Source organism: Falco punctatus (genome assembly GCF_963210335.1).
Source record: "Falco punctatus genome assembly, chromosome: 13".
NCBI classification, from domain to species: domain Eukaryota; kingdom Metazoa; phylum Chordata; class Aves; order Falconiformes; family Falconidae; genus Falco; species Falco punctatus.
This window is the reverse complement of record NC_137593.1, coordinates 11,107,483-11,121,634: the sequence shown is the minus strand read 5'-3', so window position 1 is coordinate 11,121,634 and position 14,152 is coordinate 11,107,483. Positions and strand designations below refer to the sequence as shown.

General features: G+C 42.9%; 1 protein-coding gene across 11 annotated transcripts in view; it reads right to left on the bottom strand.

Moving 5' to 3' along the window:
• Positions 1-14,152, bottom strand: part of ABCC5 (ATP binding cassette subfamily C member 5) — a 205,787-nt gene continuing 191,635 nt past the window's right edge. For 9 of the 11 annotated variants that reach the window (XM_080409097.1, XM_080409089.1, XM_080409092.1 and 6 more), the window contains 12 exons: positions 13,821-13,950; positions 13,115-13,268; positions 12,841-12,969; positions 11,296-11,482; positions 9,921-10,010; positions 7,490-7,679; positions 6,612-6,771; positions 6,103-6,181; positions 5,028-5,141; positions 3,809-3,973; positions 3,011-3,094; positions 1-455 (listed from right to left, as the gene is read on the bottom strand). In XM_080409097.1, coding sequence (XP_080265223.1) covers positions 396-455; positions 3,011-3,094; positions 3,809-3,973; positions 5,028-5,141; positions 6,103-6,181; positions 6,612-6,771; positions 7,490-7,679; positions 9,921-10,010; positions 11,296-11,482; positions 12,841-12,969; positions 13,115-13,268; positions 13,821-13,950 — 1,542 coding nt within the window. In that variant the 3' untranslated portion in view covers positions 1-395. Of the gene's footprint in view, positions 456-1,543; positions 3,095-3,808; positions 3,974-5,027; positions 5,142-6,102; positions 6,182-6,611; positions 6,772-7,489; positions 7,680-9,920; positions 10,011-11,295; positions 11,483-12,840; positions 12,970-13,114; positions 13,269-13,820; positions 13,951-14,152 lie in introns of those variants that run through there. The other 2 variants (XM_080409093.1, XM_080409095.1) reach the window with 1 other exon arrangement.

Below are 14,152 nucleotides of genomic sequence, written 5' to 3'. Positions count from 1 at the left end.
TCTGCCAGAGAGAAGTGTTCTCTTTAATTCCAAAGTAACAACGCTGAAACAAAGGTTTAACAAAATGGTTGAGCTAATCCCTGCTGCCTGCAGGTGACTGTCCACCTGCTCCTTCACAGGCTTTTGTTTGACACCTTTTATTGAGCTGTTTCAGCTCGCTGAAGCAGCAGGGGAGTATTCACCTTTCTAGGAGAGCACAGCTGGGCAGCAGCAGTTTGGTGCAATGAATCGTGAGCGCGGTTTCCTCTCACCCCTACGCTAGTGTCACAGTTAGCACCTACTGAACACAGCAGCCCGCTTCGCCTCCCTTCCAGGTGTGCCCTCCTGTCTCCTCCTTTGTACAGCATGCCTCTTTGGGAGGGTGAACTTTCTGCAAGTTAGCTTTCTGAACTGGGTCACTGCTGGACCGGGCAAGAGCCACTGCTGGCATCGGGAAAGTGGAAGCAACTCCCAGCCTGGAAGAAGAAGGAGGACAAGGTCAGGATGGCTCCCCCGAAGGCCCAGACTGCCATTAGCTCAGCCTTAGCTGCAAAATGAAGCCACACACTGACCCTAGCGGCACTTGAGAAGTAGGTTAGCCTGGGATTAGAATGTTAGCCCTTTTCCTTCAAGGGAAATACTGGAGTTCATGGGGTAAACTCCGATCTGCAGGGCCCAAACAATCCTGCCCTGGCAGTTACACATGACAATGGACTGACCTGTTCTAACCACAGTCTTAGGCAGAAGCGTTTCACGTTCTCTCCCTCTCCCTTTAAGGTGTTCAGCCTTCACCTTTTACATTCTACGCAGCTCTACTTTCCGTACCTCCCTGGCCTAACACCCCTGCTCCCTTGGGCCTCTCCTCAATTTCTTTTTGTCCTCAAGTTTCTGATCGAAAGTGACCGCACCCCCCCACCCCCCGCCTAGCCAGCTGTTCTTTGGAGAGGACTGTTACTTCTCCCTTTCCTAACCACAACATACAGCCACTCTGTTCCCTGAATTGAGTAACACAGCAAAACGGCAGCCAGCCCTGACAGAGAGAGCTTGGGTCCAGGCCTGCGAGCAGGGCAAGACCTGTGCTAGTTCATTCTTGCTCAGGACAAGAACTACTGCAACAAATGATGCTTTTCGTGCCACCTTCAAGCTCCAGTCTACATTCTGTTAATGCCATGATTTGCCTGCGGTATTGGTAGGTAGAAATGCATGTTTCTGTTACTTGCAGTCACGTCACATTAAACAGTAATGTTTGCAGGTAAAACAAAGCGGAAAAGTTTGAGTTTAAGATGAATCTTCTGTATTCTGTCTGACCTCCTCCCTTGCTACTTGACTTGTATACTTGCACTATAAATTATTACTTCCCGTACTACTCAACACAAACATATATATATTGCACAAAAATTACCCACTACACTTTAAAGAAACACTTCCACTCTGAAGGAATGAAGACCAGGCCATGGTATATAGACAAGGGGGCTGAGGGGAAGCCTGCAAACACTGTCCCCCAGGGCTCAAAAGGGTGAGAAGTGATTTACGTGCCCAAAACAAACCACTTAAGCCAATAAAATTTACAAAACCCAAAATAGTTTTATTTACTTTTCAGATTTCTGCCTCAATGAGACATTTTGCAAACATGCTAAGGCTACAAAATGTCCAAGATGACAAAGACATGCAACGCTGACCATTCAATAACTCACGGCTATTATAGGAGCGACTGTGCCCACCCAGGCCACAGGTCCTGTAAAACAGGGATGGTGTACAGTGATCATGGCAACATACCACACAGGACCTAGTAACCTGAGGTAGGCTTCTTTACAGTAAGAAAACTATGTCCTACACCAGTGTTACATCCTGATCAACAGGAACCCATTTAAAGTTCCAGAAGACGTGGGGTGGGGGGACCGTTTCCTTAACAAGTGTGCAATAAAAACAGGAAATATTGATGTCGTTTAACCTTAGTATAAGTGAGCAGAACAGAGAGTTAGTGTTACCCATGCCAATGAAAGCCAACCTAAACCTCTAAGGAGTGTTAGCAGCTTCCAGATACAGGAGTCAGTCAGCTGAAGCAACTGTGAAAAGGCTTTCCTGCTAGCATACAGGGTACAATTTGAACCTTACGATTAATTTGTTACAGATCATTCCATGAACAGTTAAGATTTTGGTTGTGTTAGATCAGCGAAGCAGGAAGAGCTTGGGCTTGCTTGCATTAAAATAAGCCCTGCTGACACAGTAAGAAATACTGCATCAGGACACTGAGAAAATACGAGGCCTTAATGTGACCCAGAAGTGGTTCTCCACTCAGGAGATCACTAAAAACCCTGCTTTGGGAAAGCATCATGGGAAGCAGCAGCTGCTGCCGTGGTGAACATTAGCGATGCTCCAAATAGCTTTGATAAATTACAATGCAATAGTTACACCACAGAGCTCTTCTCCCCTGCGCTAGACAACAAAGATGTGACAATAAAGGACACTATTGCAAAGCTTCACTTCCACTCAGACACGCAGAAAATCCGGCACTAGGAAAAGACCCACTGTAGAAGACAAAATGGTGTCTGATACAGTCCGATAACAAAGCCAGATTTCTGGTACCGTAAACTGTACAAAAATGATAGAAAAGAATATGCACTGTTATTAATACAGTGCTTATTTTAATATAAAATAAACAGCTTACATTTCCACTGTAAATATAGGCTATATACAGAATTATGTATAGATATAGCTACATGTATAAAGCTTCATTATAGGCCTCTGATACATTTATAACTATGGCTCCCTGAGCCATTTGTAGAGTGCACTTAACAAAAAATTAGTAATATGATTATGGAATAAATACAATAATAAAAACACGAAGAATTCTTCTGACACTGTTTTAAAAACTCTCTGGCTTGACATATTGTGCTAAAAATTAAAAGATGAAAAGGCAATAATCTGCTTGAAGGAGGAGGAGGAGGAAGAGCTGGCCTGCCACAGGCAGGGAGTATAGCTCTCCAAAATTAAAGTGACTTTGCCCTGAATTTTAGCCCTTGACAGCAACCTTGTTCTCCGCAGCAGCAAACATAGCATAGAAGCGTGAGTTCTCGTTGGCCAGAAGGGCAGACGGCGTGTCGAATTCCACTACCTAAAAGCAAACAAGGCAGGTAAAATAAGTCAGTAAAATCCAGCAGAAAATGGATTCCCACACCTTGGACTTGTGACATGGTAGTGAAGAGGCCAAAACATGGCATTTGTCTGTAGAGCAGAAGACAAGCAGTGAAAGTGTGTGCATTTATGCATCCATATTGTAACTTGGGATGCTTCAAACTAGCTCACACAAACACTGGAACTACCCAGCAGGAAGCAATCCTCCAGTGGCTCTGGCAACAGAGGCAGATGCTATGGGTTTTTGCCTTCTCTACCTTTAAAAGCCTTGCCAAATGTTCTTACGTTTGATATAACTGTTTATGGCCCCCACATGGAAGCCTGTAAAATTGGGTAAGCCATCTCTCTCATGTGCCTCTTTGATAGCACAGGGCTTCGTGAAAGGAAACTGCCACCTGAGCCCCAGCAGAGATGCTTATGTTATTACCCATATCAGAATTAACCTAAAAAGGGAGTTTTAGAAGATAAATCGTTACTCTACAGTACTTTCTTGAAGCGTGCAAGAAATTTTGCCTTTTTTGGTCTTGTCACAGTCAGGCAATAACCGATTCTATTGGAGTATTATTACCAAGGATGTGAAGGAACACAGAGGGTTTTCTACCCTGCAATACAAGCTGTTCCTTCAGTTCAGCCTGCACGTATGGCACCACCAGACTGCAACAGGAACTGCAATAACAAAAGCCTTTCTGCTTACCTGTCCTTGTGTTAGCACCATGATCCGATCAGAGCCCAGTACCGTATGCAGGCGATGAGCAATTGTTAACATAGTGCAATCTGCAAATGCCTCTCGAATAGTCTCCTGAATCAGTAAGTCTGTCTCTGTGTCCATAGCAGCTGTTGCTTCATCCAGTATCAAAATCTGAAAGCAGCACATAATCCTGGCTGTTACCCATAGTAACACTTTCCCTTCTTGAACATAAAAATATGTAGAATAGTCAGAATTACCATAACCAAGAGCTGTCCCAACTGGCAATCCTTACAGAGCTGTGGTCACAAAGGTAGTTTTTACAAGCACCCTTTCAGTTTTCTTTATGTAATTGCTTTCAACAAAGTTATCCTATGGATCACATTTGCATTTTACAGTCACATCCTAGAGCCACAAGACATTTGGGTTCTGACCTGGGCCTGAAGTTTCCACTACTTTTCAGTTTCACATTCAGCAGCTAAATCTCAGACACAAATTTCATTGGTAAACTAATGTGACACATCCTTGGTGGTGACATTCCTTCTGGAATGAGCCAATACTGACAAGGTTTACTAGCTTTCTTATGCTGGAAAGAACTACTCTTCTTCTCAGACTCAAACTGATTTGGAGTGGTGTCCTGTCAAAGCTAAACTAGATTTGTTTTGTGCAGGTACTGCAGAAACAGCAGTAACTTCTTCTGAGTAGCTTGACTTTAAAATGGATGCAGAGTGAACCTGATGGTGTGCCATGTTTAAGAAAAAAGTCAGAACCCTGGTCAGTCTCAATCCAAAAGCCCTTTCTCACTAATTATTTGACTTCCATTCCCAAAATCTTTAACTTTGCTGGCATAGCATGGTCCCAAATTCCACAGTCTTGAAAACTACATTTTAGTGGAACACCATGTAGAAGGAAAATACTTGGGTGACATTCACCAAAAGGTGGAAAAACTAAAGAATCTGATGCTCTCCAGTAATAGGACACAAGGAATTATTAGGCCAGTCTGATATCCTATTATTAACACTAAAAAGCAGTACCTTTCTGATGGCAGGACATTACAGGAGCTAGCAGCTGGCTACAGACGCCTTCCTGGTTGTTCTAACCCTACACCTCTCTGGGTTGTTGTAGATGTTGGTGTCATTCCTTTGATAGAGTGAATTGGCACAAAAAAGGCTTGCTCAATCCTATCAGTCTGGTATCTCCAGCTATTTCACTCACCACTATGGCTCACCTTGCAACGACGTAGTAGAGCTCTAGCTATGCACAGTAACTGTCTCTCTCCAACGGAAAAGTTTTCCCCATTTTCCATCACTTCTGAATCAAGTTTCATAGGCAGCTGAGCAACCTGCAGGGGAAAGAAACAGCAAAAATCTTAGAAGCATTGCTCGGACTTTTTGAATCTCCATGTCATGAGACAGTTGCTCCTCCTGCAAATCTGATTTTGCCCATGTTCCAAAATATCCATCACATGCTGTCCATCTCTCCCTATGTCTGTTGGGGAAATTAGTAACAAGCAACTAATGCTAGAACAGCAACACAACATCAGGCCTGCTCAGTCCAGTTGAAATGCCGTAACTCAGGGATAGCTCCCGAAACCACCACTGTGACTAAACTAGAAGAACCATCTCAGTAGGCAACCTTGGTCTTACTTAAGTACAAAGTCTTTCACCTCCAACAAAACAGTGTGCCAAGTACAGTCTTTCACCTCTAATGAAACAGTGTGCCACGTACAAAGTCATATCAACGTGAATACAGAGCTCCTGACAATCCTTCTCACCATGAGAAAAGCAGACCTAGTCCCTGCAGGAATTACTACCTGCCACAGTCATACATGCCACTTGACTTACAAGAAAGGAATCGGAAATGTCATGGCAGCGAGACTTGTTGCAGAGGGCCTCACAAAGGGCAGATTTTAAGTTCAGTATAAACGTGCATGTGCGACATTTACACTCAAAAATGTAAATGCAGAATGCACATCTAAGGCACATACAGAAAAATATCACTTGAAATATTTTAACACCCTAGGAGTCCATGTGATGAAGCAGCACTCTGTCTATGCTATACACTAAAAAATACACACTCGAAATACGGCACACAAAAAAAATCAGTCTGATAAAATCAGGGGTAGGAGGGTGGGGGTGGGTTTGTGTGTGGTGTGGAAATCTGTGAAATAAAGCATAGCCAACAAGGGGTAAAAACTGCAAAGAAAAAGCTTTATCTAAAGGTCTCTGAAGTACCTACTAAAGGACATGTTGGTTTGGAAGTTAAAAGACAAACATGTATCTCACAGGGCACATAATACTTACACACTCCTTCATGTGAGTCCTTTCCAAAGCATCCCAGATTTGTTCCTCACTGTACTGATTGAAAGGATCTAAGTTTGATCTGGAGGGGGAAGCAGAAAACATAACCAGAATTTTTATTCAGAAATGAATGGCAAAACAGCAGTGTGCTAATTCATCCAGATGGATGATTTCCATCTAGCCTTCCACTGACAGCGTTTCCTTGCCAAGGAAATCAGATGCTCCCAGAACACTAGGGTTAGAGTAGCTAAAAGACAAAAGAGTAGAGATGGAAGATAGATACAAATAACTTCAATCGTATCTAAAGGGAAAGCAAGACTTCCACAGAGGATGATCACACCCAGTTATGCACTGGGCCAGCTAAAATCATTTACCTGTGCTTTTTTTTGTTTCAAGACAGAGAACAGAAGCCAAGATGCCAGAGAACTGACATCTCACCAGACATCTATACGAGTTGAAGTACAAGCTGGTAGCCCGCTTAGTCCTTCTTGCCTTTTTATGGTCTCACTAACCTCACAGTGCCGCTGAACAGCACAGGTTCCTGAGGAATTATTGAGAGTTTGCTGCGAAGATCTGCCAAACCAATGTCATTTATTTTCACTCCATCAATTTTAATACAGCCTCCAGACAGTTCAACAAGACGAAAGAGTGCCATTCCAAGGGAAGACTTCCCTAAAAGTGAGACAGGAAATAGAATACTAGTGTTTCTACAGAGTCGTGGTGGCTTTGAGATGAGAAATAATTTTAAAAGCTGTCCATGTGTAAGAGAAGTGTTTTAAAATGCCATAAAGTCCTGGCAAACAATGCTGGTAAGTGCTGAGGTTCAGCATTTAAACTTCTAAGCAATTGCAGGGACAGTTCCCAATCTCTTCTCACAGAAGCCACCCCTGCAGTGCTGCCCCACCTTGCCACATAAACCCAAAAAAGCAGTATTAATTGCTTATTTAAAAACTACATTTTGGAGTTGACTTAAGTCATCTCACAAACAAGGGGTTTGATTCTTTGCATTACAGACTTCTGAGACAGCTTAAAGCCAAACCTGGCTGCAGCATCAGTACAAAAAAAAAATAAATTCAAGAGAATCAAATAAGCTGCAACAAGCATACTGTGCTGGTAAGTGGCTTGGGGTGTTAAACATTACAAGCATACTGCCTCAGACATAGTAGGATAGCCTTCTACTTTAAATGGAAACTTGTTTTCATTACTATTTACAGGGATCCTGCTTATGTATGCACATGAACAGAATCCACCGCTGACAGGACCTCTCCTGCGCAATTCACAATTTATTCAAACACAGAGAAGACAGAGAAGAACCAATAACTGCCCCACTCTATTCCACTCCCATTCTATAAAAATAGTAATTTAACTCCGCTTCGTGTTTTTTCCTTACCTGAGCCTGTCCTTCCCACAATGCCAATCTTTTCCTTTGGTTTGATGGTAAAGGACACTTTTTTAAGTACCAGAGGGAGGTTCTCTCGGTACCGCATCTCTGCATTTTCAAAAACAACTTCACCTTCCTGTGGCCAGTCCAGAGGAGGAGTTTTATTCTTGATCCGAGCAGGAGCTTCCAGGGAAAGTGTCTTAAAAAACAAAACAAACCAAACAAAATACAGAAGTTCTGTTTCCAGTAAACAGAACACCAGAAAGGAAAATTACCAGCTGCAGCTTTCAGCAGCTCTTCCCTGCAGATCAATTTATGGTAGTTTTATTATGAACTGTGCAGCTAGATGTCAGCTTCACTGGTTCAGACGTTTGCTGTATTACATGGACCATGCATTGTTCTCCTCCTGTTGCCTCAACGACATCTGTCCTTCTACTCGACAATATTTTTCATCAATGGAATTAAAAAGTATTTTAGGCCTATTATTTATGAGCACAATCCTTTCGAGTTTTACGGCACTCCAAAGACTGGATGCAAAATCTGCTGTATTTCTGTCTCATTTGTTATGTCATGCCAGGGTCACCTCTGCTGATTCCAACACAGAAGAGAATGCCCACGTGACACATTGTACAAATGCTACACCTCTCCCTTCTCTTCCTTATTTTCCCATGTTCTATTAAATCACTGAGTCAGTTGGGCCCCTTCCAGCTTACTTTTGCTATTTTACTCTGCTCCTTATTAGGTCCCTCATTAAGCAGTTCACAAACTAAACAGAAAAGCAGAACCTCTGAAAGCCAATCACATGCCTTTATAGCATGTTTAGAATGAAGCCAAGGTCACTTTCCCATATTTGGCACAAGCAGTTTCAAAGAATGGCAGAAATCCTGTCGCAGGATTCACCTCATGTAACTTTAAATACACACAAAGTAAGAATCCCCAAGCCAACTAGGTGTCACTACAAAGAAGCTAGCATTTCTGGAGTGTAGTTTTTCTCATTCTAGTATAAACCCTTAGAACAGGTAATAAATTGCCCTCTGGAGATACCCATTTCTTACGTGACCATAGAGAGATCCCACAGGGACTCTATCAGTTGTGGACATCTGGAATATCTAGTTGAAAGCAGATTAATTGTACCCCAAGGGTTTGAGAAAAACAGTGATCTGCTACAATAGTGCTCCAATCCTTTGAGCTTGGGGCGCATAACAGCAACCTTGGAGGCCGCACTGAGAGAAGGCAAGCCTGGGACTTGGTAAGACACAGAACCTGCATGGTGTTTCACTGCACACCCACCTCTTCCCTTTACATTCAAACTAGTTTTACAGTTTCAAAATAAAATGGCTGTCTAGACAGGAACTTAAAAAAACCCAACCAAACAAAAAAACCAAACAGCCTACCACTATAGGTTTTGCCACTGAAAGCCTGACAGTGACAAACCCATCTCAGCCCAGTGAGATGTACTGGGCAGTATCTGGCACACAACTGTCAGCTTGCGGGGTCACCAAGCCTTCTTATACAAAGAAATTTCCTGCTTAGATGCCACAAGATGATTTGGTTATTTAACTGGGGGAGTGGGCATTTTTTTTTCTCTTCGGTATGAAATCCATAGGCTAAAATAAGATTCTACAAATAGCAACTACTACATAGCCCAGATTTTATACTGCACTCCAAAGTTCAGAGCAAATGTATATTATGTTACATCAAAAAGCCTTTCACCTCAAAGACCAGACCCAGTAGAAGGCCTTCTCCTGGCTACAGTTTCCCCATTGACCTATCCCCAGTTCCACATACACAAATCCCAGTTATAAAGAAAGGGTTACAGATAATCAGAGCAGCTTGCTAAGCATTCAGCCTGGCATATTTCTCATGTTTAGCCTAGCACATTTCTCATGTTTACAATGAGAGCAACTCCCTGACTTTTTAAGCATACAAAAATACGTTATATAAGATAGCTGAGGGAAAAAAAAACCCACTTACTAGGATGAAGCAGAATTACATGTAAAGTAACAGTTATCTGTGTTTAAATGAAGCAATTCCATTAGGTTTAAAATGAAGGATGCCAGAAAATTGTTCTTTTATTGTAAAATATAGCATTGACTTCTCAAAATATAGCATTGACTTCTCACTTACCCCTTTCATACACTCCACCACTGAGAATGTCAGCAAACTTGCTATTGCCTATGTAATTTCAGTAATGCCAGGCAAGTGATGCCTGCAAGCTTAGTTACCTACCAGCTCCTGTGCTACTCATCCTGCCAATGCTTATATATGTGCTTCATAAAATAGATTAACTCTGTAATATTGTAGTACATGCATTAATGTGTTTACAAGATCAGAAACACACATTCTGTACTAAGGCAACTATGGCTGACACTTCTTTTATGCCACCAACATGACAAGCAACAAGAAATATTACAACAGGCAGCTGAATGTATTATCCTACCTTGATATAGTGATCAATCCTCTCCACTGAGGTGAAGCGAGCTTCTGTCTCTGAAGCGAGTCTGACTGTAAACTGGAATAACCCTGTTAACTGGAGTGATGGGAGAAAATGAAGACAAATTTAGAGCTGTGATTTATTACTGAATTAAGAGATGAACCTAATGGATGGTGCGGCCAGAAGAACTGGAGAAGTGATTGTTCCCCTCTACCTGACACCTCAAATCCTGTGTTCAGTCTTGGGCCACTCACTGCAAGACAGACCCTGAGATGCTGGAGCATGTCCAAAGGGCAACGGAGCTGGTGAAGGTCTAGAGCACAAGTGTTACAAGGAGCAGCTGAGGGAACTGGGGTGGTTTAGCCTGGAGAAAAGGAGGCTCAGGGGAGACGTTATCACTCTCTACAACTACCTGAAAGGAGGTTGTAGGAAGGTGAGTGTCGGTCTCATCTCCCAAGCAGCAAGTGACAGGACAAGAGGAGACAGCCTCATGTTGTGCCAGGGGAGGTTTAGATTGGATATTATGAAAAATTTCTTCACCAAAAAGGGTTGTCAAGCATTGGAGCAGGCTGCCCAGGGAGGTGGTGGAATCACCATCCCTGGAGGTATTTAAAAGACAAGTAGATGTGTCACTGAGAGACATGGTTTAGTAGTGGACTTGGCAGTGCCAGGTTAATGGTTGGACTTAAGTTTTTAAAGGTCTTTTCCAACCTAAATTATTCTGATTCTATAATATTTGATACAATATGGCTAAGGTGTCCAAGGCAAGTTAATTTTACTTGACAGTTAATTTTAAAATAACCACAATTTATGAATCACTTGGAAAGCCAGCAGTTTAGAAAGGTTTCCCGCAACCAACACCTCCAAATACTAGCCGTCTATGTTTTGTAGTTTCACCTTTCTACCAGCAGGGGGCAGAAAAGGCCAAAGAGCTCCAACTGCAACAGCTCTGAGCCCTGAAGTCCCTAACCCGCACAGCTGCAACGCTGGATGCTCTTTGTGAAAACATACCGCAGACAATGCACGAAGCCATCAGCTCGGCAGACGTCTGACGTACCATCAATCCAATTTCTGGAAACATCCAGGAAAATTGCGATTTGCAGCACATGAAGAGCCTCAAACGTTTTCACTTCACCATTTAAAAAAAAGCAGCTCCCCACAACAATAGCCTTAAGCACCTAACTCCTCCTAAATCGTAATTCAGCTGCTAGCAAAAGGTCCTGACTCTGAGTTGCTCTCCCCCTCATTGCCAAGAGGGGTAACAGTATCTTCTTGCATTCCAGTGCATTAAGGAAAGTCTTCAGTGGTGTGTTACATTTACTCATTAGTGATAACTGCATTAAATGAGAAATTAAATATTACAATATGTGGCCATACTCACCTGCACAGCATATGAGATAGCCAGCCCGGCATAGGCAGGAGGAATCTGGCCGTGCATTAAGACAATCATAAGGCCAGTGGTTGTGATAAGCGCAATGCTGATAATGTCCAGCCGTACAGCTAGCCAGCGCATTGCACAGCTGAACAGGTAAAACGGTGCCTGATTGTCATCTAGGAGCTCCTGATACCTGAAACAAATACAGGAAAGGTTAGTAGACCTCCACAAGCTTGATGTTCTACAAATAGCAGAGCAGTATCAGAATTCAGGGTGGAAAGACTAGTCTGTTGTTGACAAAGTTTCAAACTAGGCCATGATAGCAGTGTTTACAAACATTCCTGAACAATGTCAGGTATCTACTTAGCACAAACTTTTGCAAGTCAAATTACCAAGTTTCTGTGTACAACAATAAATTAGTCAAGTGAATCAAAATTCAAGCACATTACACACTTCCACTACAACTTCGCCTACTGAAGACCTTCAGAGGATGCTCGATAGCTACAGATTACTCCAGGGGTAACAGCAGCAGTCCTTCCGAATATCTGTTGTTTTATACACAAGTGTGAGAGTAAAGTTACAGGAAGTTTTGATAGGACTGGCGACACTAATTAAAACACATGAATAAACACGTAATTTACAAACCTGACACTGCAGACCTGAGAGAGGAAGTTTAAGGGGAGACACTTGAGAGATTCACAAAGCCAGCAACTAGATTTTCTGATCATCCAACTCAGTTTTACACTAATCACTGCTGCAAGAGTGTGTGCAGTGCCGTAGTGCTCTAGCACCACCAGCAATGCTAAGGGATTGCTCTTTGCACCTCCGCGATCTTCCATCTAAGCTGGTGTAAGCAGTGTCTTTCCAGAGACTCTGTGGCAATTTTCCCTGTGCTCCCACACTGCTGGTCTCATGACCTTGCACCTGCAAAGCCCTGATACTGCTGTGGTAGGTTCTCAAGGGAAATAACTACCACTCATGAGAAATGTCTCACTTTCCTGAACATTTGTTTTGCAGATTTTAGTTTATACCAGAGAAAACCAAGCACAGTGCACAGGGTGGCTAACAATCACTTAAATACTTGATAAATGCTATCCAATTATACACGTGCACAGAGACTTAACAGCTTATCAACAGGCACACTGAGGTTTTGTTAGTGTGCTCTAAACAATGCTAACACCATCACAAGAAGCAATCAATAGAAAGTATGAGCAGGACCCGATGAAAACTATATGCTGCTAGGGAAAGCGTATAGCCCAAAAAGTTGTCCTCGCCATTATCATTGCCACCTGCTGCACTACAGAGAACTCCAGAGGAGGGCATTCAGCTGGGACATCACCACTGTTCTTCCCAGTCGGCTACTGGGGAATTTTCCCTTACCCGTCTCCTTCTTTTTCTCCCTCATTTTCCGCCCCCCCCCCCCCGAAAAATAACTTTCACACTTGGAGCCAATGCATGCCATCAGCTATAGACCCCATTAATAAATCTGAATGTAAGCCTGTTGCACCCTGCTCTTTGCTCCACCACTCCCAGATGGGTATCCAGACCAACCTTTGCAGAAATTCCTGTCCTTTGTGGTAGGCATGGATTGTGGAGAGACCCTGGATGCTAGATGTAATATGAGACAGGAATGGAGACTGTGTGATATTGTCCAGACGTTTGAGCTCTCGAATAAAGACTCTGGAAGGAAAGAAGCACTATTAAGTGCATGTACAACCACCACATGCCAACCACTACATTGATGCATATATACTTCAAGAAGCCTGTGTCCTTACTAATAGGTCAAAGTATCTTTACTTTTACTCAATGCAGCTGATGCACTTACCTAGACACAACATGCAGAACCGTGAACAGGACAATGAGGGGCCCCACTGCCACCAGGAACCAGGGGAAAACCCCAGAAATCACCCCCACACAGAAGAACACAAGGATGACATTCTGGATGAACATTTCTGCTTGAAATGGCAAGCGAACATCAACTGGAAAAGATGAGGGAAAAGAGGAAGATCTTGAGTACAAAAAGTGAAAACAACTTACATAAAGCAACTCAGTTCATCTGTACATCATCATCGACAAGGACAGTGATTTCTCATGGCTTCTTCAAATTAACAATGTACATTTTCATTCGGGGTGCTTTTATCTTCTGAGATGCCAGTAGCCTTTTCAGTTATTCCCATTTGCAGAAATAGCACTAATGCAACTCTGACCTTATTACCACCTTTGCTGCACATCACCTTCACCCTGACACTCTAGGTTCCCCTGGCAATAACTGCTAAGCGTACATGTGCAGTCTGTAGCACAAAAGCAGCTGCATATTTTATTCTTCAAAAGTGAATGGACAGACTTGAGACATCAGCTGCCTTCTAGAATCATAACTCAGGTATGTCCCAACTCCTGCTTTGTCTATTACAAGTACATATTTGGCAATAGATATAGGGTATGATCACACCAACAGCAAGAGACTGGAGAGTATTAAGGAGTTAACTGGGAGGTCCAAATATGGGATTTACAGAGCATGCAGTGAGAGATACCTTCATCCATGTCTTTGGAAAATCTGTTGAGAATCCGCCCAGTGGGTGTAGTGTCAAAGAACTTCATGGGGCTACGCAGAATCCGTCGGAAGAGCTCATCATGGAGCCTTGAGGATGCTCTGAGAGTTCCCTGACAATGCAGAAAACATCAGTGATATGAAAGAACGTTTGCTTTCCTGTCACTGAACCTCCCCTGGGCACCAAAAGATTCTGTTGATTTTCTGTCTCCAACCATAATATTTGTTTCCTTGCGTTCCATCCTTCCAACCACTGGGAGGAAGCTATTAATTCAAGCAGAAGTTTAACAGAAAGCATGGTGCAGCCCCAAGAGA